Source organism: Centroberyx gerrardi, chromosome 4 (genome assembly GCF_048128805.1).
Source record: "Centroberyx gerrardi isolate f3 chromosome 4, fCenGer3.hap1.cur.20231027, whole genome shotgun sequence".
Classification (NCBI taxonomy): Eukaryota; Metazoa; Chordata; class Actinopteri; order Beryciformes; family Berycidae; genus Centroberyx; species Centroberyx gerrardi.
This window is the reverse complement of record NC_136000.1, coordinates 2,041,976-2,068,380: the sequence shown is the minus strand read 5'-3', so window position 1 is coordinate 2,068,380 and position 26,405 is coordinate 2,041,976. Positions and strand designations below refer to the sequence as shown.

The window sequence follows — 26,405 nt, the reverse complement described above, 5'->3', positions numbered from 1 at the left end:
TCTCTCTCTAGTCTTTCTCATACAAAATCTCCCCCTCTCTCTCTGTCTCTCTCTCTCTGTGTCTCTCTCTCTCTCTCTAGTCTTTCTCATACAAAATCTCCCGCTCTCTCTCTGCCCCCCCTCACTCTCTCTCTGTGTCTCTCTCTCTCTCTCTCTCTCTAGTCTTTCTCATACAAAATCTCCCGCTCTCTCTCTGCCCCCCCCACTCTCTCTGTGTCTCTCTCTGTGTCTCTCTCTCTCTCTCTCCCCCTCTCTCTCTGTCTCTCTACCTCGCTCTCTCTCTCTCTCTAGTCTTTCTCATACAAAATCTCCCGCTCTCTCTCTGCCCCCCCCTCACTCTCTCTCTGTGTCTCTCTCTGTCTCTCTCTCTCTCTCTCTGTCTCTCTACCTCGCTCTCTCTCTCTCTCTCTCTAGTCTTTCTCATACAAAATCTCCCGCTCTCTCTCTGCCCCCCCCCCACTCTCTCTCTGTGTGTGTGTCTCTCTCTCCCCTCCTCTCTCTCTCTCTCTCAGGCAGAGTTAAGCCCACAGCTGCAACACACTTCTATGTTACTATTTCTGTCAAACTGAGCTTTAATGCACATTACACACACACACACACACACACACACACACACAATAATACAGGGACGGACGTGCACTCTGACACGCCCACACACACACAAACAAACAAACACACACACACACAGACACACACACATCCCATTACCAACAGCTCCACAGAGGCATGTGGCTTCTCTCTCTCTCTCTCTCTCCCTCCCTCCCTCTCTCTCCCTCGCTCGCCCTCACACGGTCCTGTGTGTGTGTGTGTGTGTGTGTGTGTGTGTGTGTGTTGAGCGGACTGAGGCTGAGGCAGTGCAGACGAGCAGAGCAGCAGAGAGCAGCGATGTCGAGCGGGTGAGGAAGAGGAGGAAGAGGAGATCGACCGGAGAACAGACGAGTGTGCGTTCGATCCGGACCGAGACTCAAATCCAGATCCTGTTTTCAGGTTTTAAAGATGAATCCAGCTTCTGGATTTAAAGAAGAATGCAGCTTCTGTTTTCAGGTTTTAAAGACGAATCAACGTCCTGTTTTCTAGTTTTAATTTTGATTCCAGCTTCTCTCTTCTGGTTTTACAGTCAAACCCAGATTCTGTCTTCAGGGTTTTAAGAAGAATGCAGCTTCTGTTTTCAGGGTTTAAAGTCAAATCCAGATTCTTCTCCTCTGGTTTTAAGTCGAATCTGGTTTCTGTTTTCTAATTTTAATTTTGATTCCAGCTTCTGTCTTCTGGCTTTAAAGACAAATCCAGTTTCTGGTTTTAAGGGTTAGGGTTTTCAGGTTTTAGAAGAAGATGAATCCAGATTCTAGTTTCTAGTTTAAAGATGAATCCGGCTTCTGTCTTCTGGTTTTAAAGACTAATTCAGTTTCTGGTTTTACAGAGGAACGCAGCTTCTGTTTTCAGGTTTTAAAGTTGAATCCAGATTCTTCTCCTCTGGTTTTAAGGTTTTTAAGTCAAATCTGGTTTCTGTCTCCTGGTTTTTAAAGTCTGAACGCTGCTGCGCTGGCAGATGAAGGAGAAGAAGAAGAACCGAGTTTCTCTCTTTCTCTGTTTGGAGGCTGAAGCAGCAGAGCAGATGGTGAGCGCCACACACCGTGGCTCTGTGTGTGTGTGTGTGTGTGTGTGTGTGTGTGAGTGAGAGAGACAGAGCGTGTATCTGTGTGTGTGCCTTTTGAGTGCATATGTGTGTTTTTGTGCAAGAGAGAGAGAGAGAGAGAGAGAGAGTGTAAGAGCATGTGGGAGTGAGCTTGTGTGTGTTTGGGTGTGCAAGACAGTGTGTGCCTCCACCTGCATTTGTGTGTGTGTGTGTGTGTGTGTGTGTGTGTGTGGGAGCTCAGTCCCTCTCCCCGACTCTTCTTCTGTTGTTCTGCACAGTGTTGATGCTGCAGTGCTCCTGCTCAGCCTGCGGCCCGGCGCTCAGCTGATCGCTACTGTGGAGGGAAGTGCAGCCTCAGGGGAGAGCGTGTCCTCGGCCGGGCGGCGAGGCGAGGCGAGGCGAGGCGAGGCGAGGCGAGGCGAGGCGAGGCGAGGCGAGGCGAGGCGAGGCGGCGGGGCAGCGGGGCGCAGCGCCCCGAAACACAAACCATGTACTGCGGATAGAGGAGCCGACGGCCGAGGGCTTCAATGACAACATCCAAGCAGCGGAGAAACACTTGGGAATGATTCACCTTTTACATTCAGGTAATAATCCGCCACGTTTCCATATAAACAAATGTGCGTTTTGCTTCTCTCTATCGCCGGCTTATATATTGGGGAGGTGGGGGTGGGGGGTAGGGGGGGTAGAGGTTAAAAAGTGAGCTTGTGGCCAGAGGGTTGCTGGTTCGTCCGGGAAAATGTGGGTGGGGAACAACGTGATCTCATAAAAAGTCGTGAAATGAGCACAAATTTACCTGCTGTGAACACAAATTATGTGAAAACGGCGTTCCTCCGCCACAAACTGGATTCTGTGATAATAACATGAATTGGACAAAACATTTTCAGCTAAAGGTTGAGCCAACGGTTAAGTTTAGGCAACTAAAACAACTTGGTTAGGGAAAAGCTTTGGTCGGTTAAATAAGAAAAACTTTTGCTAAAAAAATTCATTTGTCTCACAGTAGAAATTTCCTTCGTACAAACTGGGAATTGAACTCCTTCATCGAAGTCAAACTCGTCGTCCATCCAGCACCGACCACAACACCCTGACCGTCACTGAGCTGCTGCACTGTGACTCTACTTCCTGTTTATAGTCGTGTCTCCTTCTGTTTCCTGCTGGGAACTCACTGAAGCTGCTGCAGTGAAGCTGCTCAGTCTCCACCAGTATCACACTGTGGTTGTACTGGTCAGCTCAGTGGGAATGTGTGGAACGGTAAATGTGAAGCAGGGTGTTACTACCTAGTTTGTGAAAGCTTTTCCATTTGCTGTGCTAAACACCCGGTGTCAGGGGAAGTCTTTCCTGACACAAACACATCACTGCCGCTGCGCCAGCAGCAGCTTAGCACCAAGGATGGAGACAAAATGAAATGAAAAGGTTTTAAGGATTAAAACATTAAAGCTGCTGAAGCAGTGCTGCTTAATTTAGCTAACTAGCCAGCAGGCTCATTTAGCAAAGTGCCTGATGCCAATGTTAATATGCATTAACGTTCTCAGTAAAAGTGAATAGTGTGATAAGGTGGATTTGGTTACTGTGACACAGTAAACTGTCTTGTCTTTAGCCCTAGTCTCTACTCCAAAACACTCTGAGTTGTAGCTTGAGAAGAGTCAGCTCAGTTAACCTGAACAAACTGTTAGCTAGCTAACTAGCCGGCAAACACACTGATGTTAATGTGAACATGCTAACGCTAGCTGCTACTAGCTACGTTAGCTAGTGTGCTAATCAGATGTGTTAACAACAAGACAGTGATGTTAGCTGACCAGATGCTATGGTTAGCTAGCTAACAAGCTGACATTATCTAAACACTAAATCAATCAGATGGATCAGTGATGAAGTGATCAGTTCAGTCAGAAACAGACAGAAACACAGTCAGCTGTTTACAACTGCATCGCCTTTAAAGGTCATGAAGTTCTGCTCAAAAACAGGAACACACCTGAGGACAGACAGTCCCACATACGAAGTTCCTGTTTTGTGACTTATTATCTCCTTATATAGAAATTACTGTTTAACCGCCATTAGGGCGAGGCTTGTTTGTATAACTGTATAAAACTCATGTGTTGGCTGACAGTCAAAACTTGTACTCTTGTAGTGCTTGTCTTGATTCCTCGCTGCGAGTAAAAACTATTGAACTGTGAATCCGGTGACTGTCGTTCTTGGTAGAAATTTTCTTAACATACTTGGTCCTTCGAGCCGGATCCCAACAGCCTTTCCCTCTTTCAGGTTTTGGAAACTGAAACCGACTCTCGCTAAAGACCTCCCAACTGAACTGTTGGTTTACAGAGGCCCGGGTCCGCTGGAGGGGGGAAGGTGACGGGATCCAGAGAGTGAAAAACAGCGTGGAATCACTGGGCTCTCAGGTAGATATAAAAACTTTTATGCTAAATGATATCGTAGAATTGTTGAAAAAAAGGTAAATAAGACAAAACGGTGATGTTCATCTTAAAAGACAGTTAATTTTCAGAGACCTATATTTTACGTAAATATATCCTGATGTAACTGGGACTCAGTTAGGCCATAGTCTGTGTGAGAAGACTACAGGAATAAATAACTCTGTGCAGCACGTTAAAAGAGGGAATGTTAACAAATAGAAGAGTATAAAAGAAAATAAAAGATCGCTTGCAGTGGCTGCATCCGATTGAAAAATAAAAAGACCTAAAAAATTCTAAAAACTATAAAAAAAAACAACAACAACGGACTAGTCCAACTGTGGAAACCTAGCGGTGTTAACCCAAACAGTGTCTTCCTGATTGGACCAGTTGCTCGGGTGTCTTCCATACAAACTGGTTGGCTGTCCAAGAAAATAGAGAAATAAATAACCATGGGGAACGCTTGTCGCAAACCACAACCTGAAAATCTAGAAGGCGATGCAAAATACATGCAGTTTAGAGACGTCAACAACATAAAACCTTTGAAACAATGGAAAAAAGAGATACGGATTTAATGCTAAACTAAATGCTCCGGGGTGTACTAAATTAGTACAGGACATTGAAAAAGATTGTGGAAAGTCAGAAAAGAAAAAGAAAAGTCGTGGGTACAAAGAAGCTAAAATATGGTTAGCAGAGGCACAAAGAAGGAAAGAAGGTGTTGATAGAAGAGAAGTGAAAAGTGAAGGAAAAGGTAAGGGAGAAACACTAGCATTGCGAGATAAAGAAGATGAGTTTGCAGTATCAGGAAGGAGAAGGAGACCCGAGAAACCTCCATCTGGGTCCGTTTCCAGATCCTCCGCCTTATCCTCCCCCGCCCCCCAGTGCACCCCAATTATATCCAACTGTGCCACAAGAAACTACTCCAGTGAGCGGAGTAGCAAACCAAGATGGACCAGTAACACCCCTCTAAGTGCCTCCCATCAAGTTAGTTAGGGAACCAGATCATGGCTCAAGTATGAAGCTAAAAAACTCAAATTGGTCGGTTTACAATCCCTTCTCATCTGACTCTCCAAAATCAAATGCGACCAGATGAAGCAGAAATTTGTCCCATGGTAGAAGTCCCAAACCCAAACCCAGGAGAAGGAGCAAATGCACAACCATTTATCTATGTGTACAGACCATGGACAGCAGAGGATGTAAAAAAAGGCCACTGAGGGCATCCCACATCCAAAAGACAAGGTGACACGGTGGGAAGAGGGAGTCAGGGGATTGTATGAAAGCTACAGACTAAACGGGATGGAGTTAGAAAGAGCATTGAGACAGATTATGGGTCCCGACCGGTGCGTGATCAGTGGGACCTGCAACCCTCGAGGAGCCGCAGACATCAAATGCAAACATTTAGACGAAACAAGGAAGGAAGCTATTCTAAATGCACCAAAACCGAGAACTAAAAGACAAATGATGTCATTCTTAGGTACGACTAACTTTTGCAGAAGTTGGATTTCAAACTACCGTATTTCCTCTAATATTGGCCCGGGCCTTTATTTACCTCAACTGCAGAGGGTACCAGGCCTTTATTGGAAGCAGGCTTATATTAGAGACAGGCCTTTATTTCTAATTCCCTCTGTTTGATAAGTATATATATATATATATATATATAAGTATATTTGCTCATATTTTAGTACGAAGCCTCCTTGTTTTCTGATCTGCTTCTGTTGGGGTTCGTTAGGTAGCCGTTTTTTTGTTACTGCAATGCATTACGATAATTACGGTAATCGACGACGGCATGCTCCAGAGACTTCCGCCGGCCGAGCTGTCTTGTGGCACTTGTACGTTACTACAAACTACAGTTACAAACAGTTTACCGGTATCCACCGTTGTTTTTTCCTTTGTTTTTTTCCCCGGCCTGTATTTGAGGCCGGCCTTTATTTGTTCGTGTCGATCACGGCCCCGGCCATTATCGGAGACCCGGCTTTTAATTGACTACCGGCCACTATTAGAGGAAATACGGTATGCACAAATGACCGCTCCCTTATCAGCGTTAATATATGACACCCCCCCTCTCAGCCTCAGATACACTTACATGGACACCAGAAGCTGAAAAATCTTTTCTGGAAGTAAAACTATTCACAGAGCTGAGGACCTCCAACATGGCCGCCAGACGGTTAGGCTTCGTCACCTGAAGGCTTTGTATTACCGACACTGTGATCTGTATGCGGTCCTGTTTAGCCTGTTTAGCAGTTTGGATGAAAACAGCAGAGTTATGATGGTGAAATGACAATAAAAGCAGTGGAGAGAGAGAGAGAGAGAGAGAGAGAGAGAGAGAGAGAGAGAGAGAGAGAGAGAGAGAGAGAGAGAGAGAGAGAGAGAGAGGGTTGTTCTGGTGCCATCTGGACTCATGAGCGGCTCGTCTGTCCCGCACGGGGATTGAAGCCACGGTCTTAATCTGTGACCCGGCGCCGCTGGGTGGGCGGGGCCTAATCTGCCTGATGGTGCACTTGACAAGCTGTTAGCCTCGTTTCCTCGGCTGTTTGCTGACACTCCCAAAACAACAACATAAATGTCACCTTTTTTTTTTTGAGGCAGTGGGAAAAACCAAATGTATTATGTATTATTCCTTGTTTTCTGACTGAATGAGAGTGTTGTTGCTGATTTTAAAATCAAGACTCCTAGACAGACTGCGAGAACTTGACGAGCTTAAGCTGCAAATTCACCGCCATCTTTAAATTCACTTCTTGCAAGAGCGTCACCTATAGGTCCTAACATATCCTTTATTTTCTGAAAATACCCCATTTTCTGTCACATACGAGTCTGATACTCTACTACAGTTTGATGTATGCGATGGATATACGTCATAAAGATTTATCTTGGCTTGAAAACAAAAACAAAAAGGTGGGTAGACTCTATTTTGCAGATCAAACCGCTGGGTGAAGTTTGAACATGAACACACAAGCGCAGCCTCTGAGGACCGAGTGTCTTTAAACATCACCAGTCAAAAGAAAGAGACGCCAAGTAGGGCAGAGAGGAGAGAGAGAGAGGGGGAGAGAGAGAGAGAGAGAGAGAGAGAGAGAGAGAGAGAGAGAGAGAGAGAGAGAGAGATGGTAAATAGGAGGAGTGTAGCCAGGAGCAACTTCAGTGAAGAGCCGGATAAACAGAGGATGACACACCGAGCCCTACGTTTGCTTTTGTGTTGCTCCTCGGCTAGGGGCTGCATGTGTGTGTGTGTGTGTGTGTGTGTTTGTGTGTGTGCTCATGCCTTGGTGTGTGTGTGTGTGTGTGTAGTGTGTGAGTGTCCGGTGCCGTGACGCAGGCTGCACTCATCTGAAAGCAAAAGTAGAGATTAAGACGTCGCTGTCGGCTCTTCCTGCAGGATTTATTTATGGAGGAGAGATGGTTTCAGTCGCCGTGTACCATGTGATGTAACACCCATCTGTTGTTATGACAATACGGCGGTGAGAGGGGTCAGAGGTCGCCTCTCCATAGGATCCTCAGGCACTGATGGAGGACCGGCTCATCCTCTTACAGGCTGCTTTAAGCTGTAGTCGATCTGATGTGACTTCTGATCTGATTTACTGCTGAGGCTGCTGCAGTATCCAGGCCATCAGCAGCTTCCTTACAAAGTCCTTACAAAGAGTCTTGAAATAAATTATTATTATTTATATATATTATTATACAGTATATATAATTTCAATGTAAGCCCTGCCCATTTATAGTTTCACAACTTTCATTAGCTGTGTTCAGTCAGAAGCATGCTGGTTTTGACAGCTGTTTTTTCTTTATTTTGGTTTTTAAATTGGTCATAAATTCAATTTCAGGCAGCATTTAAAATGTCTCAAGTTCAAGTTTGTTTCTCAAAGGACTTTACAGAGAAAGAGCCTAACTGGGTCTAACTGATCAACAATCAATCACAGAACAGAACGATAAAGGACAAATTATTTTTCATTTCATTGGGTCTTAAAGGCTGTAGAGGACGCAAAGTGCTTTCCTGAGACCTAACGTTATGTTGAGTCACATCCCATATCTCCTCTCCTTGTACTGAAATGTCTCCAGTTGGGCCCTGAGGCCCGGCCGGCACCGAACACAGGATGTTACATCACGCGCGGCGGCGGTACAGAAGCTAGCTTCCGGTGGCGTGCTGACAGAGCGCCGCAGCAGCAGAGCGACTGGCGTCTTTGTGCCAAGTGAACAAAAGGAAGACCTTGAGGCGGCGTTCCTCCGCTCTGTACAGCAGCTCCAGACAAAAGACGGAGTGACGTCACTTTTCTTTCTCTCTCACCACACCTCCCCCTCCTGAAGCACTGAAACCTCCAGAGACATCAACAGAAGGAAAATGGATGAATTAAAATGAATGATTCATCAAAAAAACCCCACAAACTTTTATTGATTATCTATAGTGAAACAATGAGCCTCTGTATCGCAGCAGAGGGATTATGAGTGGGCGTTAAACTAAAAGTTGGCATTGACTTTTTCTCCAGCGTTGGTTTTGCTGGATGGAAACATGAAGGATTATTTCTCTTCACAGTGCAGCTGCTTGTTTCTCTCTGAGCAGGAGAGGAAAATAACGAGGGCGAATGAAACGTACTGCAGCCAAACTCCGGCTCCTAATGCCAATATACTGCAGATCTGCCGGAAACTAAGTTGTTGATGTGTTTTTTTTAATCTGTACATACGCCGTTCTCCGCTTAATCTGAGTTGCACTCTTCGTGGCGGCGGCGGTCCAGAGCTTAGAGCGGCAGGCGTGTGACGAGAAGGTCACGGGTTTGAATCCCTGGACCGGCTGGGAGATGATGAGGAACACACTCCGCCGCATCGGCTAACGAGGTTAATTAGAAAAAAGTGTCGCGTTCGTACCAAAAAGCTACAAAGAATGTGGATTTCAACTCGTGGAGTGAATCTGTGGAACGGTTTCGATGCAGAAATCAAACAAAGTACAAATATAAATCAGTTTAAGAAGACGTAAAAAAATATATAATTTTTGAGATGTACAAAATAATATATATTAATATTATACTATATATGGATATATTGATGACGTGATTAATTAGAGAAAGGCGGTAGGACAAAATACATTTTTACTTCTCCCTAATTTACCGTATGTTTTTGTTTCCTTTTTTTTTTTGCTTATATGATGAATGTTTTTCCTTGTTTTGTTTCTTATTTATTTGTTGTTTGTTTATTTTTTTTAATTTTTTTTTTACATAAACTACCAACAGAGTGCGGCTCCCAGTGTGAAAGTGTGTATATGAATGTGGAGGCGGGTGGAGCTGAATAAGAGCATCAGCTCAGTAAAGCTTCCCTGGAGAAATGAAGCTTAAAAAAGACGAGTCTTTATAATATCTCATGTAACGACTCCTCCCTCCCTCCCTCTCTCTCTCTCTCTCTCTCTCTCTCTCTCTCTCTCTCTCCTCTCTCTCTCTCTCCATCTCTTATGTTTTCCAGGACGCTCTGTGTAGCCGGACGGCGGTGTGACCCGGACAGAGACTGAGACAGATGCCAGCCTGAGGCGAGACAGACATGAGGAACCTGGACCGGTCTGGACGAACCCACCTGGACAGTCTGGGTGAGTCCGGACACTTCAAAGACCCCATGAAATGAAAAAGACCTTTTTTTACCCTTTTTGCCGATGTTGGACTTAGTGTTCACCAATACAGGCCAAAAAAATGTCAAAAAAATGCTGATTTCTCGAAATTTTATATCAAAATGAACTCTCTCTTTCTGGTAAACAGCACATTTCTGTTGGTGACTCATCCTGCAGGAGGGGGTGGAGACAAAAATTTCATCCAATGAAATTTTCTGTTGGAATTATTCCCATCCCCCGCCCGTTATTTATTTCTAGCATGCAGCTCAGTTCAGCTGCAGCATGGACGAAGGAGTGTTTCTGGCTGCTTCACCTAAAACTCTTTTCCCAGACTGTCCGCCCACTTCCTCCATATCTCATTAATATTCACATAAGCCCCTCCCACTGATGCTTCCCGCCCAAACTTTCTGTTTCATTTGGAAATACATCAATACACGGAAGCAAATCACGCTCTCCATGACACTTCATGGGTCTTTAATCCTTCACACTGAAGCCATTTAGCTGATGCTTTTACCCACGTTGACTCAAACTGAAAGCAACTCTTCTCCTTGAGGCAGGAAAGAGAAGGGAAACTAACTTGCTTTCCCCTCCGAGGCCAAAAAACTACACTAAGTATCAACACAAAATTAAAGAAGAATATACAGATTCGGCTCAGAAGAGTTCGGATATTTTGCATATTCATGAATTCAAATTGGCAACGTCCAAAATGGCAGTGTTACATTTTAGGTAGTTAGCTGACCTTTGTCTCCTGAGTGATTTACAGTGAATGATGAATGAGCAGGTAGAGATTCAGCGTCTCGCTCTCTCGCTCACTTTGATAAGACGGATTGAACCTGTGACATTTCAGTGACGGGTCGGTCTCTTTAACGGCCGTCACTGTCAGACTTGACATTAGGAAAAGATTGAGCTGTTCCTGAGCTCTGTGGCATTACGCCGGTCAAAACATAAAGTACAGATGGAAACCGCTTTTGGAAGACTATTAGCTAAGTAACACAACACAACAGGCAGCTGCTCGCATTACGTCTCTTGTTGTAAAATAAAATCGATTCAACTGTGTTGGTCCATTCCACAGTATGTGACTGTTTAAATCTACCAGTTCACATAGTGTTGAGATTTGTCAGTTTAAAGGATCCAAATTCAATTAAAGTCTTATGTCTCTCTCTCATCTCTCTCTCCCAGTCTGTGCAGCTCTGTCTGGTCTGGTTCTGGTTGTACTGGGACTGCTGGGGACGGTCCACGGCTGTCCCGGTGTCTGCAGCTGCTATGGCAACACCACCGACTGCTCCGCCACCGGCCTCCTCTCTCTGACTCCCGTCCTGCCGCTGCTGGACCAGGACACTCTGACCCTCCGCCTGCCCCAGAACAACCTCTCCTCCCTGGGTCCCACGGAGCTGTCCAACCTCAGCAGCCTGGAGCTCCTGGATCTTTCCCAGAACCACCTTTCCAACCTGCAGCCCGGCGCTTTCTCGGGGCTCAGCGGCCTGCGCTGGCTCAACCTCTCCGCTAACTACCTGGGGGTCCGCCTGGCGACCTCTGACCCCGGCAACAGCACAGAGGCCGCGCAGGGCTTGAATGGAAGTCAAGGGAGCGTTGGGGCTCAGCAAGGCCTGAGCAAGGAGGTTTTCCAGGGGTTGTGGCGACTCAGAGGCCTGGACCTGTCCTCCAACGGCCTGCTGTGGCTGCCGAAGGGCCTGCTGGACGGGCTGCAGGGGCTCGCCTGGCTGTCGCTGGCCGGGAACAGGCTGCGGGCGCTGGACAGAGCCACCTTCGAGCCCCTGGTGGCGCTGCAGCACCTCCAGCTGGCCGGAAACCCCTGGGAGTGCGACTGCAAGCTGAGGGACTTCAAACACTGGATGGAGTGGATGATTTACAGGGGTGAGCGGGGCTGTTAGCGGGTCTCTCCTTTCTAAAATACTCTGGCGACCAACTTACTGTGCTGTAAATAAATAACGATTCGCTCCGGTTTAAGGCCTTAAAGTCTGTGCTTCAGAAAGCTGTCTAATCGAAGCAATTAATCTCCGTTCTGCAGGATGGATGCGTGCCGAGCAAAGACTGAGACTGTAATGACCTCTGTCTCTCTCAATCCTCCTCTCTCTCTCTGCTCCCCCCTTTTTCTCTCTCCATCCCCCCCTCTCTCCCCTTCCCTTCCTCTACTCTTTTGTCTCTTTCTCTTTTCCCTCCCTCTCTCTCTCTCTCTCCATCATTCTCCCCCTCCCTTCCTCCCTCTGTTCTCCAGATGGGCAGGTGGATGCGGTGCAGTGCAGCCTCCCGGGGGATTTGAAGGGCAGGGACATCCGCAGCGTGCCGGCGGAGATGTTCAGCTACTGCCTGCAGAGTCAGACCAAGGAGGGCGCGTCGGGTTACGGCACGCGGCCTCCCTGCCCGCCGGGCCGGGTCAGCAGCGGCGAGGACTGCGTTCGCCAGCGCTACCGGCCCGCCAGCGTCCGCCGGGCGCACGGCACGCAGATCGTGGCGGGCGTGGTTTGCGGCACGGTGTGCGTCATGATGGTGGTGGCGGCCACCTACGGCTGCATCTACGCCTCGCTGATGGCCCGCTACCAGAGGGAGATGAAGACCCGCGGCCAGCCGCTGATGGCCGAGACCAGCGGCGAGACCGACCCCGAGGACGGGCCCGTTTCGTCGCCCGCCTCGCCGGAGGAGTCGCCGCCCAAAGAGGCCGGCGGCGTCGTCCACGGGTATCGAATCAGCAGCTTCTGACCCGCTGAGTGTAGATGCTTCCAGAAGGTTCAGGCTGTTTCCGCTCCTCTGCTCTCTCTATTGGAAAGCGGCCGGAGAGACAAACCTCTGCAGCTCTGCGCCGGTGTTGGAAGGACTTGGAAGGGGACTGATCGCACAGCTGATGGACCGGGCTGAACTCAGTGGAGCTGGAACGCTGCAGCACTTCTTGTAATGTATGGACGCTCTGTGAATTGTTATTCCCTGCGCTGCACAGCGCTGTGCCTCTCAGCAGCTTTTAACTCCTCTGAAGCTGCAGTCTGGCACTTCTGCACCTTGGTTGACTTTCCTTCATCTGTGTTTTGTTTTTACTTCAGAAATTTGAAACTACCTTTGTTCAAGTTGTCTTTCTTTGTATTTGAGCCCGGTAAGCACAAGCTTTAACTGTAGAAAAGTCCAAATGACTGTGAATCTATGTAATGTGACATCTCTCCTGGTGTGCTGCACAAATATTTGTTTTTATTGATCAGTTATGCATATTTTTTTGTTTATTCCTAACATCCCCACTTGTAAGAGCACAGATAGATAGATAGAGAGAAACCAGAGAAATTAGTCTTTGTAAGACCTGATAGGTGAAGTCCTGTTGTTCCTGTGTGTTTGAATCTTTACCAAATAACACTATAACACTTTAAACCATGTGAGAGTCATGTTGCTGTCAGAGAGATGCTGCTTTAAACTGCATTTAATCCTCCAATAGAGCTGTGCTGCCCCCTAGAGGGCGTTGCCCCAGCACGCTTTGAGCCAATCAGCTTCCAGTTAAGCACAGACAAACAACTCAATGACAGAGTGAAAATCAAAGCTAGACAACAATCATATTCCCAGCATAGCAATGTATGAGATATTGACTGAAAATGCTGCTTCCAACTACAAAACTACAGGATGAGAGAGTTTCTGCTTGCATATAGAGTCCAAAGGGTGTGTACTGTACCTATTTGATTTTGTCCATTTTTTCTGGGATAAGCACATGAAATCTTTGTCTCTTTGTTTTGTCCAAGACAACGTTTTGAAAGTCTAATCGAGGACTGTTAACCATGCTGAAGATAATAAACTCTTTATTTCTCTAACCTGCTCCTCTCGCACAGTTTCCTCCCTCTTTGAAACTTTAATCTAACGACCGCAGCAGCAGACGACACACTTCACATCATCTTCACATCATCTTCACATCATCTTCACATCATCTTCACATCATCTTCACATCATTTTCACACCATCTTCACACCATCTTCACATCATCTTCACATCATCTTCACACCATCTTCACACCATCTTCACACCATCTTCACATCATCTTCACATCATCTTCACATCATCCACAATTTAGTCTTTCTCCAGAAAACCAAACCAGACGATCCAACAGCAGAACGCTGCCAGGAAACCAGGCGGATCAAATCAGTAAAGACAAACCAGACTCAGACCAAACCAGGGTTCCCACTCACTTGGACATTAAATTCACTTTTCAATGACTTTTGAATTTTAAGGATTCAAAAAAATCATGTTTTGGTGTAAGACATGACATTGGTCAGAATCAGAATCACAGAGGCTTTTCCTCCTGATCTTGTCAAGTCAGTAAATCCTGGTGAAGTCCTGCAGGGTTTCTCCATCGCAGGATAGAGCGGAGGCATGCTGATGAATCTATGCTTTAAGAAAACACTGAGTACTTTCAAGGCCATCCGTTCATTTTCAAAAATGTTTAAGGCTTTGTTTTATTGTTTTTTTTTTTTTCAAATCCAAAATCTGGGAACCCTGCCAAACAACAGCAGCATCACAACATCACAGTCTCTACACAGACCGAACGAGACCGCCACCATCTGAAAAAACTGACATCTACTGTGTGGCGCAAAATTTCTGACAGAACTAAATGCAAATGTTCAATTCAATAGAACATCTACTCACATCTATTCCACAATGTGTAGAGAAGTAAGAAGCAGAGATGAAACAAGTCTCAAAATCACACTTCTAACACATAAACGCCTATTTTTTTTCCGCCTATTTACAATTATTGGTAAACGTTTTATTTTCTTCGTTCCACCGGCATAAGTTTCCTCCGACCGGATTTCAGTGTTCCACTTGTTCAAACTGAAAGGTTTAATAAACATAAAGAAAGAGATTCATTTTAAAATAATTCAGCAGCATGACTAGTTTTTTATATATAGTCAGAATCTGCTTAGTCGGCGTTCCTTTATGTGCTAGAAGTGATTTTCAGGCTGTTCCTCCAGACAACGGCAGTGAATGGAGAGAGAAAAAAACACAATTCTCCAGTCTGCTCTACCGGAGCAACAGATCACAGAATCACTGATTTTGGGGTTTTATCATGGAAGAAGAGACACAACCCAAGATACTACCAGAGTCACACAGAGATTTAACTTACAAAGAGATTGAGAGCACAAAATTAAAAGTGAGGGTACTTTTTAAAGGACAGTAGGGAACTTCTGACAGCACGTCTACAGACTGGATCCTCTAGATGTTAGAGGTCCAGAAGGATGAACTTCAGGCAGAGATTTGTCTCCTTTCCACAAACTGAATATAGTGTTGAAGTAGAGTCACTCACCTCCAGCCATGGCGGTCTTGCCTTCAGTCGCCACCGTCACCGCTGTCGTCGCCACCACATACTTCACTCCTGTGGAGAGAAGATCAACTTTTAAAGGAAAGCTCAGATCTTCTTCACTGTCAGATCTCTTCAGTCTGTGATGTTCAACACATTCAGGAGGTGTTTAGTGATGAAGTGTCTTTTACTTTTTTGGTGAACCTGCTTTCCCTCAACCTGCCTCGTCTGCTTCTACTGCAGTTAGGGATATACTACGTTTCCCAGAATGCCTTTCAACAACCTCCAGAGAAGGGGAGTGAGAGAGCGATAGTGATGGTGAGCTACACCATGGTAAGAGTGAGAGAAAAGTGAGAGTCTCCTCTTCCTCAAACTCCAACCTGCCTTGTTGCTGCATTGCATTCTGGTCCATTTTCTGCTACTATAATAACTATAATCTATCGATTATTTTTTCTGATTAATCAATTAATCACTTAGTCTATAAAAGTCAAAAATAATGACAAATATCCATCACAGTTCCCAAAGTGATTCTTCAGGTTTCTTCCTCAGTCTGACCAGCAGCCAAAAAACACAAAGTATTCATTTAATAATGTGATGAAACAGAGAAAAGTCTTAACCAGCAAATGTTTGGTATTTTTACTTGATAAATGACTCAAATTATTAATCGATTATCAAAATTATAATCGATAAATTTTCTGACGATCTACTAATGGATTAATCGACGACTAAAAAAATAAACAAAACACCAAAGGACCAAAGCGGAGGAAAGCGGCGGACCTTTATCGTTGATGGCGTAGTAGTAGAACCTGCCAGGCGTGTTCTCCGCCGCCAGCCGGTACCACAGCGGGAAATGGTCGACGGTGAACAGGTTGTCCTTATCAGACGCCGTCAGGAACCTCCTGTTGAGGAAAGTTCAAGTTTGGTAACATTTTACTTTACAGAAGTTTCTTCCACTGCACTGACCGGTGTGTTGGAAACTACTGCAGGAGCAGATAAACTGCTGGCTGCACTAAAACATTACTTACATAGTTTTATCATGTATTTATAATTAGGGCTGGGCGATATGGTTGAAATCAATATCATGATAATCATAAGGATTTTTCTCGATATCAATATATATCACGATGTGGTTCATGTATGCAAAATCACGTTAAATAATCAAATTAATGTTCATCTCATTGAACCGAATGGTAATGTTAGGTGTGATGTCAAACAAAACAGAAATATTCAAATAATATTCCTACCATACCTCATTTTATGAGAGTTTTTAAGTAAAATTTGCTTGTCATCATCAATTTAGACAGCAGAAATGTGTGTCACGATATCAAAATATCTTCATATCATCACGATATGATTCCACTGAAAGACGATAAATGATAATATTGAATTATCGCCCAGCCCTACTTATAATACTTTCCCATATAGATTAATACAGTAAAGCTTTCACCTTCTCACTCTTGGTCGTCTTGGAAACACTTATCTCAACAGTAAAGGCTTTCTAACAACTGACCACAAAATCAAGTTGATTTTGGCTTGATTTCCCCTTTAATTAAAAAGTTTTAAGTGAAGAGGGGCGGAGCTTCCACTGACTGACCAGCACTCTTGGTTACTGAAGTGTTTTTTGACCTGGATTCCCTCATACAATAATTTCAAAGAATATGATAAAAAAAACAAATGAAAAGGATATATGTGGCAGTCGTAGTAAATGTTATTGTGTGTGTGTGTGTGTGTGTGTGTGTGACTTACTTGGCCACTCTGGTTTCCACTCCAGCGTACCTCATGATCCTCATCAGGCCGGCTCGAGTCCCGAGGAAGGCCGTCTCAATGCCTGTCTCCACCCTGCACACACACACACACACACACACACACACACACACAAGAAAAGAGAGAGCCAACAGATGTGATAAGACAGAAACGAAACACTGACAAGAATTAATTATCTGTTTGCACAAAAGGTTGTTTTTGCGTCTCCTGCTCCAGGTAACATCCTGACAGAGCGACCACATCAGAGAGAGGAAGAACCCAACACACACGCAGTAAAACCCTTCAGACCAGCAGGTTTCAACAGTCTGCAGGTTTCCACTCCTACCGGACACTGCAGCAGCTGATTTCACTGATCAGCTCCTCCTGTCTGGATCAAGGTGAGCTGATCAGTGAAATCAGCTGCTGCAGTGTCTGGTTGTTGGGTCGATGGTTCACGTTTTAAAACTGCTGGTTTAGACCGTTAAAAGGCAAGCAAACCAATATCATCTAGTATTTTTTTCCTATACATAAATGAAAGAAAATGTTGGGACACTTTGGCTTTGAAAGCTGCAGCAACGACCCAATTTCCTCACAGAAACTATGAAAGTTTCATCTAATCTGATCGTATGTTGGTGATCTATGAACTGAAGCTCATTCTGCTGTTGCACTTACTGAACAACGACCCGAGTGTCAGCTAAATGCCTAAAGTGTAAATGTAAATGTAATATAAATGTAATTCAGTACTTTATTTCCATCTCAACATGTTTGATTGGGATTTGTTTTGTCAAGCTCACTTAAAACAGACAGCGAGGGAGAAAGAACGGTTCAAATGAACCAGAAGACGTAAAAAACCTAAAATACACAGAACACAAGGTAAGATGTAAGATAGAAGCGAATAAAATACCGTAAAATGAAATAAAATACCACAAATAAAATACCATAAACTAAGACATACTGTATGTACCATAGGGAGAAAGTAAAGTAACCACATGATGTAAATGTAAATGTAAAGTTTCCTCCTGTCTCACCCGTCTCCGTCGCTCAGCATCAGCGCGCTCCAGTAGGCCTCCAGCGGAGCCGTTACCACGGCGTCAAACAGCGTCTGCTGCAGCAGCACCTCGTCACCTAGGCAACAGACAGGAACCTTTTCAAACAAATGTCAAACTGTTTTCTGAATTTGTATGGAATGATTGAATTTATTGAAGTTGAAACTGATTATAGAAATCAAACTCACGGTGCTCTTACCAAGTTTTTATCCTATTAAAACCATACTGCATTGGAAAGTCCTAGATATTTAGTTTTCTTTAAGATATTAAATTGATACTGGACTCTTGATTTGTTCTGACTTGACTTGCTGTTCTACATTTAGACTTGAGACTTGACATTAATGACATGGACTTGACTTGGACTTGACTTGGTGATCTACATTTAGACTTGAGCCTCAAGACTTGAGACTGACTTGGGACTCGAGCAAAGCTGCCTTGGTCACACCTCTGAGACAAACTCATGTATATCTATTGGACTTGGTGGATATTGTGATTCTGATTCTGAAGTCCAAGAAATATCAGTGACAGATTTGCCCAAAACAAACATGGAGGCGAAACGACTAAATTGACCCAGAAATGAAAGATTCATCTCCAATAGCTTTTTTGTAAACAGTGTTAAAGTGTTTAGGGGATTTGTCCTGTGATGTGAGTGTGGAAACTCACACTCCAGGTCGGGCTCCTTGCCCAGCAGGTAGCGGATCACGGCCTGCAGCTGGGTGTATTTGCGGTGGTGCGGGTCGATGTCCGTCTCACAGTACGTCCTGAGGAGGAGAGTTGATTTGATTTAACTCAAATGAAGCCAGAGTGACCAGCTGCACAGAAACCTGGCTTCGATGTTACAGGGAACTTTATCATTGGTGTTATCAGCTGATTTTGACTTGACTTCCATCAAACCATAACTGGCTGAATCAGAGCTAACCTCACCTACACTTCAGCAGTGGTGGAAAGAGAAGTGCTAGAAGTACTGTTACTTTTCTGATATTTTACTGAAGTAGAAGTAAAAGTTCTGGTGTAAAAGTAAAAGTAAAAAGTGTGTGATTTAAAATGTCCTCAGAGTAAAAGTTCCTGAGTTCCTCTTTAGAACAGAGAACGTTGTTAGCTGTGATCTTTTCCATGTGATTCTAACAGGAGAGAGGTCAGAGTTCAAACTAGATTCTTTTCACTGGAAACATTAGAAATTACAAAATAAAGTGCAGAAACAAAGTAAAGTCAGATTCCTCTTCTCACTGTGAATGGATCCACAATTGGCCAATTTACATTTCTGTTGCTGATGAAAAGACAAAATCTGTTCTGTGATGGACGGGATTTAAAATGTAGTGAAGTAAAAGTACAACATCCCAACCAATGATGCTTACTTACACTTACTAAATATTTATTTAGTTTATAGAATAATTTGATTGATTCATTGGTGTTTTCTGTGTAAATAAACTGTTTAAAGGGCTGCGTCCTGATGAAATCTACTGTGTTTATTATTGGTTGAGGGTTGAAGGGATGCAGACGTACCACTCCGAGGCGATGCTGAGGTCGGGGGAGGTCAGGTCATGCAGACCTGCGGAAGAAAAAAAACAAAAACAATTCAGTTAATTTAAATTCAATTCAGTTCAAAATGCCTATTGTCCTGAAGGGGAAATTTGGTTTACAGTAAGATTTTTATTCCAACCAAACACTACAGCAGCTGATTTCACTGATTAACACACTTCAATCAGCTGCTGTCACTATGAAACCAAACCCCTTAATTTGATCCCTGAAATGTCCTTAATTTCTCCATTACATAGACATTCATTATTCATTAAAAATAACATTGCTTTAAAAAAGTAAAGTTAGTATCCTGGGTTTATAAGGGATTTATTCATGGGTTGGTTTGTGGAGACACTAGAAATTAAGGGATTTTTTACAGTTTATTAATGAGTTATTAATGGAAAGTTCCTGTCTCCCTGAATTTGACATTAAATTAGAAAGTAAGCAGTCAAACATTAAGGGGAGATTAAGGAGGTTTGGATGGGATCTCCTCCATTATAACTCCCTTAACAAATTTTAAGGGGATTTTGCATGAATTAAGGGGTGAAGTAATGTAAATGTAAGGTTATTTTAAGGGATTACTGGTTCGTAGAGTGTAGTGATTGGTTGGGAATAAAACCTGCGTACACATGGCTCTGGATAGGATATGACCACTGGTTTAAAGTAAAAAAACACAAACTAAAAATACAATAAATACAATAAAAACACAGAGCATAAAAACACAATACAAGCATAAGAAATCACAGCATATACAGATAAGCATCAGCTGATGAGACCAGACAGGAGTCAGAGCTTTCTGCCTCCGGCGTTAAATGAAAGAAAGGAAGAAGATTGTTCACGCAGGGGATTGTGGGAATCGTACCTTCCTCCACAGACACGTTTCCCATGAACATCAGCTGTCCGGGGCCTTTGGTCAGCACCATGCCGAAGCTGAGGAGACAGGAGGGGGAGAGGTGAGACGTCCGGCCTCCAGCTGACCGGACTCCTACAACATGCTGCTCTCTAGTGGCCAAATCACACAAGTACAACTGAATGGACAGTAAAAAGAATACAGAGGTTTTGGGAGATTGTCCTGTTGGTGATGAGAAGAGAGACACCAAAATCATCCGTGTGTCCCCGGTGGATCGTTGGCTCTGATGCTCCATGCTAACACTTTAGCATACACTGCTAACACTTTAGCATACACTGCTAACACTTTAGCATTCACTATGTTGAATGATAGTAGGTGAGAAAATGAGAAAATTTTAACTTTTAGCAGCTCTAAATCTAAATGGTAATGGTGTTAAATTTACAAGAAATATGATACAAAAATAAAGTAGTAGTAGTAAATAATAAAGTATTTTGAACTGCAGGGACTACTTTTCCTGTTTCGACATGAAGTGAAGGTGGTGGGCGATGGGAGACTGTGTACAGCTAAATCCCTGCACAGCGGATGAATACATGGTTTCTCACATACAATATTTCCAGAAATAAACCTGGCCACATCAGCTATGCTGAGTAAGTATTTCATTTTTAAAATGAATCTACGGGATAAAACCCACTAACAACGTTTACTAAAAGGCTGGTGTTCTTACTTTGGACAATAGTGGCTTACTATCACTCAATACTGTATGCTAAAGTGTTAGCATGGAGCCTAGTATCACTCTATAATAACTGATAAATACTTGCAGCACTTTGAACATGTAGCCTGTCGATGTGAAGCTTTACCTGAACGGCGTCTCGTCAATGTTTGTGTAGAAATAATCGTTGACGAGGTACAGAGGTCTTTTCTGTTGGAGGAGAGAACCAAGTTATACTGAATACTGTCATTCTCACTGGAGAGGCTGCAGTTAATTTGTCACAAATCACCCAGCTGAGTCTCATGATGGAGGAACATGTAGAACTGTGTGTTAGTTAATAAAGTGTAAATCTGTAGAACTGTGTGTTAGTTAATAAAGTGTAAATCTGTAGAACTGTGTGTTAGTTAATAAAGTGTAAATCTGTAGAACTGTGTGTTAGTTAATAAAGTGTAAATCTGTACCCAGCAGCTAGAAGCAGAGAGCAGCTGAGTCAGCTTGTTGTGGTGTGGCTGTAGATCCATTCAGTAACGTTCTCAGTAAAAGTGAATAGTGTGATAAGGTGGATTTGGTTACTGTGACACAGTAAACTGTCTTGTCTTTAGCCCTAGTCTCTACTCCAAAACACTCTGAGTTGTAGCTTGAGAAGAGTCAGCTCAGTTAACCTGAACAAACTGTTAGCTAGCTAACTAGCCGGCAAACACACTGATGTTAATGTGAACATGCTAACGCTAGCTGCTACTAGCTACGTTAGCTAGTGTGCTAATCAGATGTGTTAACAACAAGACAGTGATGTTAGCTGACCAGATACTATGGTTAGCTAGCTAACTAGCCAGCAAACACACTGATGTTAATGTGAGCATGCTAACGCTAGCTGCTACTAGATAGCTAGTTAGTCTACGAACCAGTACTCCCTTAAATTAACCTTACATTTATATTAATTCACCCCTTAATTCATGCAAAATCCCCTTAAAATGGGGAGGGAGTTATTAATGGAGGAGACCCCATCAAAACCTCCTTAAACTCCCCTTAATGTTTGACTACTTACTTAATGCCAAATGCAGGGAGACAGGAACTTTAACTTCCATTAATAAAAATTCCTTAAATTGTAGTTTCTCCATGAATCAACCCATGAATAATCCCTTAAAAACCCACGATATTAACCTTAATTTGTGAAAGCTATGTTATTTTTAATGGATAATTAATGTTTATGTAATGAGAAATTAAGGACATTTCAGGGACAAAATGAAGGGGTTTGGTTTCGTAGCATCCTCCCTCCAGGTTTCATCAAAGTCCGACTGGTGTTACAGCAGTTATGACCTTTCAAAGTTTAAAATGTTGACCTCTAACTACAGCGCCCCCATCAGGCCAATCAGTATGATACATTTTTCAATATGAGCCATCATCATCCCTCCACGTTTTGTCAAACTCAGACCAGCAAAACAGACATTTCTATGAAAATATTGTGTATTATTACTTATTGATGAACAGCGTATTGATCGATGGATTGATTCTAAGCAGCACTCACCCCTTTATCCACGGAGGCTCTGAAGGGCAGAGTGAGGCTGCCCGTCTCGCCCTTCACCATCGCTGTCCTCAGCTGCCAGCAGGGGACAGAACCGCGTTTAGTCCAGAGTGACATGTGAGCTTATTTTATCTTAGATTATAAAATTAGATTAGAATATATATACAGTATGGAACCACCATGAAAAGTATTATTATAGAAACAGTATATAAAAGAATAAGAGTAATATTGAAAAGGTAATATAACAAAATATGAAATATGAAAGTGTCAGTATGTACCACTGTATTCATAGTATTCCCATGATGTCACATGCATTTCCTACCGATATGCTGCTTTACCATACACACAGCTGATTGGCTGCGGCTGTCATTTGATTAAAATCGCCTGTTTATTTATTATAATCAGCTGTTATTTTCCTACCAAGATGGCAGAATACCGAATACTGAGGGCATGTGAGAGAGATAATGAAGGAGTAAGTGTGTGTGTGTGTGTGTGTGTGTGTGTGTGTGTAGGTGTGTGTGTGTGTGTGTGTGTGTGTGTGTGTGCCTACCATCTCCTCTGTATCCTCCCACTCCACCTCAGACAGATCCACACTGTTGTAGTTTGGCTTCGGCTTCAGTTTCTTACCATCTTTATACTGTAGGAGAGAGGAGGCGTGTGAGTGTGTGTGTGTCAGTGTGTGTGTGTGTAGTACTGTCACGATAAACACTCCCTACACCCTTTGAAACATCTATCGTACATTTATCTGGTATCATATTCCTTACTTCACAACTTTAATTTAGTGCTTCACTCATTGTGATCCTTTATTTAATTCTACTATAAGACACAGTCAGGGATTTCCTATCTGATCAAAGCAGAGCTGCCTAAGGGCCCATGGGCAAAATGTAATCTGATGTCCAGAAGCAGAACTCACCAAAGGTCGAAGGTCAGGATGAGCCAGGATGTAGCCGTTGTTGGTGATGAGGAAGGCGTAGCCATGAGCTCCCAGCTGAGGAGGAAGAGGAAACACACCGACCCAAAAGGTTTTGACATTTTAGTCCTCAGTGACTCACTGTGACAGAGCAGGTGGAGGGTTCAGTGCCTTGCTCAAGGACACCCGGACACGACTCATGGCTGCTGATAGATGTATTGGCTTTTGCAGAGATCGAACCTGCGACCTCTCAGTTACAGGATCTTGAGCACTAGTTCGGCCTGTCATCAGACCTCACATGCTTTTTTAACCTTAAATGAACAGGAACAGAAACAACTCTGCTGCCGGTGACTTAGAGAAGTAGAGAAGAGGATCAACCACAGAACATAAATGTATAAAACGGTCATTCCCATTCAAGTCAACGTTCCTGGATGGCGGCCATCTTGCTGTGACCCGTTGGACTAGCTTCTGTATAAAGCGACTCACAGCAAGTCACTGAGCTGAGAGGTTTTACAGCAAGAACCAAAGCAGCTTCTCTGTCTCCTCGCTGCCATGGATTGCTAACATGCTAATGTTGACTAGAAGAGCTAGAGAGAGAAGTACAGTCTGTGATGAAGCTACGTTAGCCTCATTGCTAACGTTAGCTTTCAGTTGAGTTCTGACAGTTTGCTAACAGACTCATCTGCTCTTGTGTCGTCACCATAGCAACGAACCCTGTACTAGCCAAATTACCATGGCAAACAGTAGAAGAACCGTTCTATCAGTTCTCAGAGCTCTTCCTGTTTGTGTGATGTGGAAACACGGAAATGGGGAAAGGTTTTGAAACACTTTTGAAAAAACGTTTATAGTGAAGACTTACGCTAAATACTGGTGTAAATATTGATCTTTTGGTGTAATTGTTTGACTTTAGAACACTTTAATTTTATGATAATTTCTTGCCCTTTATGAAACGCTAAAAACCCACTGTCCGTTCCCTTCAGGTGTTTTGGAGAAAGCCAGCATGGAGCAGCGCTAGCTAACTGGCTGTTATAGCGCTGCTCGCTAACTTCACCCATGTGTCCACTGACATGAGGGTGAGAAGCTAATGACAACATTTTCATATTTGAGTGAATTATTCCTTTAAGTACGCCACATACAGCCACATGGGAGGCGTTGGATCTAGACGTTAGAGAAGCAGGCTTTTGACTGTAAGGCTGACGGTTCGAATCCCCAGACACACCCACTCTCCCTTGAGCAAGGCACTGAACCTTCAATAACTATCAATGTGAAGCAGGGTGGAGCTCTGGCAGCCTTCCCTGTATAAATAAAGCTTTACAAACAGGATATTCAAACATTCTCTTGTCTCATTTCCTGTACTGGACAGAAGCAGAAAGTGGAAGAGGAAGGATCAGAATGAAAACATTTCTATTTTCTTCGTCCTGTAAAGCTGCACGAGCCCCAGCAGCTGCACCCACCATGTATCTGGGAGCGAGCTTCATCACCTCCATCAGCGGGATGTCAGAGCCGACCACGCCCAGCAGGATCCCATGGGACAGCTGGAGAGACGGGGCGACACGGTCACTTATGGACACACTGACATTTACAATACAGAGTTGAGACATCTGAAGATATTCTACTTAAAAGGAAACTCTTCCATCCTCTTCCACTGTTAAGATAATCCAGGAGTTATGAAGCACAAGTCAGCATGTTAGTTGTCAATGTGACTTTGCACCAATTTCCTCGAGACAAATTCATGTACATTTATTGGACTTGATGGATATCGTGATTCTGATTCTGAAGTCCAAGAAATATCAGTGACAGATTTGCCCAAAACAAACATGGAGGATGTGCACATGGGTTGGAAAAACTCCAGTGAAGTAGAAAAACATGGCAAAATTATACTACTGATGCTTTAAAACCATTCTGCTACAAACACTGTAAAAGTAGAACGTTTTTCAAGGTCTTAACCCATTTTGACACTTATTTAACACCTTATAAATATACACTGTGTTGAAAAGTAACACAAATGTGTCTTGTGCCACACTGGACTTTAGGATGTGCTGAAAATGACAAATCCTTTATAAGAAAGTACCATTATTGTGACATATTTCTGATACATATTTCATTCGATGCTAAATGTAAAGGTGCATCAGAAAGCACACTGACCGTCTCCTTCTTCTTGCTGAACACCGGCATGGCGACTGATGTCATCAGCAGGAGACTCTGGGCCTTGGTGGCGAAGAGCTGAGCGACAGGACAAAGCAGGTCAAAGATACGATGACAGATGTTCAAAAGGTCGACACACAGCATCACACTGCTGCCCCGTTCAACAACTACTGCTGAAGGAACTGCAAAACTTTCATCATAAAACACTGTGTAGCTGTCATGCTGTGCGTCTTCTGTGGACACTAAAATCAATAAATCTTATTGATAAGCAGCTAGTGCAGGTGTGCAGCTGAACTCTAGGCGGCGCTGCAGCACTGCTCTATTAAGACTGTGGGAATAAACACACAACTGATGGTAAAAGTACAAAACAATAAACCTATTCTGTTTTTTTTTTCACACACTACAGACTAGACCAGCGGTTCTCAACCTGGGGGTCAGGACCGAATCTGGGGTCGCTAGATGTTTTGGATCACAATATGATTTATGAGATAGGAAAAAATATATTTCTACTATATAAATTTATCATGTCTATTTGACATTGACTTTTCCTTATTTTTCTCTCATTTTTTCTTTTTCTCTTTCTGAAATACTGAACAGTTTTCTGCCTCTGATAATGAGTCAAATGAAACAACCTGAAAAGGGAAAATTCTTCGTTTTAAGGGTCACGAACCAGAGATTGAGAACCAGTGAACTCGACTACTGTACTGCTGCAGATGCAGTGTCTAACAGGGCAGGCAGCAGTGACTTTCTATCCTCAGTAAACATCTGATTTTAAAACTACAACTTTCTCTCCTTTACCTCCTTGGAGTTGGGCAGCTGCCGGTGGGATGGAGGGGAAGGCCCAGAGGATCATGGGAGAATGAGCAGAGAGACAGACAGATGAAGATGAGACATGAAGGTGAGACATGATGATGACGACCACTGTATGAAAAGAACAGTTCACCCCAAAACTGAAAAAGTATAAGAGGTCTTTATCTGCTGCCCTCCTCAACCATCGAAATGAATGGGATCTGGTTGAATGGGATCTGGTTGTTTACAGATCCAAAAAGGACATTATACAACATTTTTCAACTT

The 26,405-nt window shown here is 43.7% G+C and overlaps 2 protein-coding genes across 2 annotated transcripts in view; one reads left to right on the top strand and one right to left on the bottom strand.

The window, feature by feature from the left end:
- Window positions 1-26,405, bottom strand: part of LOC139931520 (voltage-dependent calcium channel subunit alpha-2/delta-4-like) — a 72,817-nt gene that overhangs the window by 22,794 nt on the left and 23,618 nt on the right. The window contains exons 14-27 of the mRNA XM_071925041.2: window positions 26,130-26,147; window positions 25,332-25,409; window positions 24,641-24,721; window positions 23,190-23,264; window positions 22,827-22,913; window positions 22,280-22,351; window positions 20,903-20,964; window positions 20,058-20,125; window positions 19,181-19,226; window positions 18,341-18,438; window positions 17,660-17,756; window positions 16,635-16,727; window positions 15,666-15,787; window positions 14,895-14,963 (exon numbers count right to left, since the gene is read on the bottom strand). Of these exons, the coding sequence (XP_071781142.2) occupies window positions 14,895-14,963; window positions 15,666-15,787; window positions 16,635-16,727; window positions 17,660-17,756; window positions 18,341-18,438; window positions 19,181-19,226; window positions 20,058-20,125; window positions 20,903-20,964; window positions 22,280-22,351; window positions 22,827-22,913; window positions 23,190-23,264; window positions 24,641-24,721; window positions 25,332-25,409; window positions 26,130-26,147 (1,066 nt within the window). The remainder of the gene's footprint in view (window positions 1-14,894; window positions 14,964-15,665; window positions 15,788-16,634; window positions 16,728-17,659; window positions 17,757-18,340; window positions 18,439-19,180; window positions 19,227-20,057; window positions 20,126-20,902; window positions 20,965-22,279; window positions 22,352-22,826; window positions 22,914-23,189; window positions 23,265-24,640; window positions 24,722-25,331; window positions 25,410-26,129; window positions 26,148-26,405) is intronic.
- On the top strand, window positions 1,547-12,328 carry LOC139931518 (uncharacterized). The gene is made up of 4 exons (XM_078283000.1): window positions 1,547-1,615; window positions 9,541-9,592; window positions 10,790-11,485; window positions 11,847-12,328. Exons 1-4 carry the CDS (start codon window positions 1,547-1,549, stop codon window positions 12,326-12,328), a joined length of 1,299 nt encoding a protein of 432 aa, XP_078139126.1.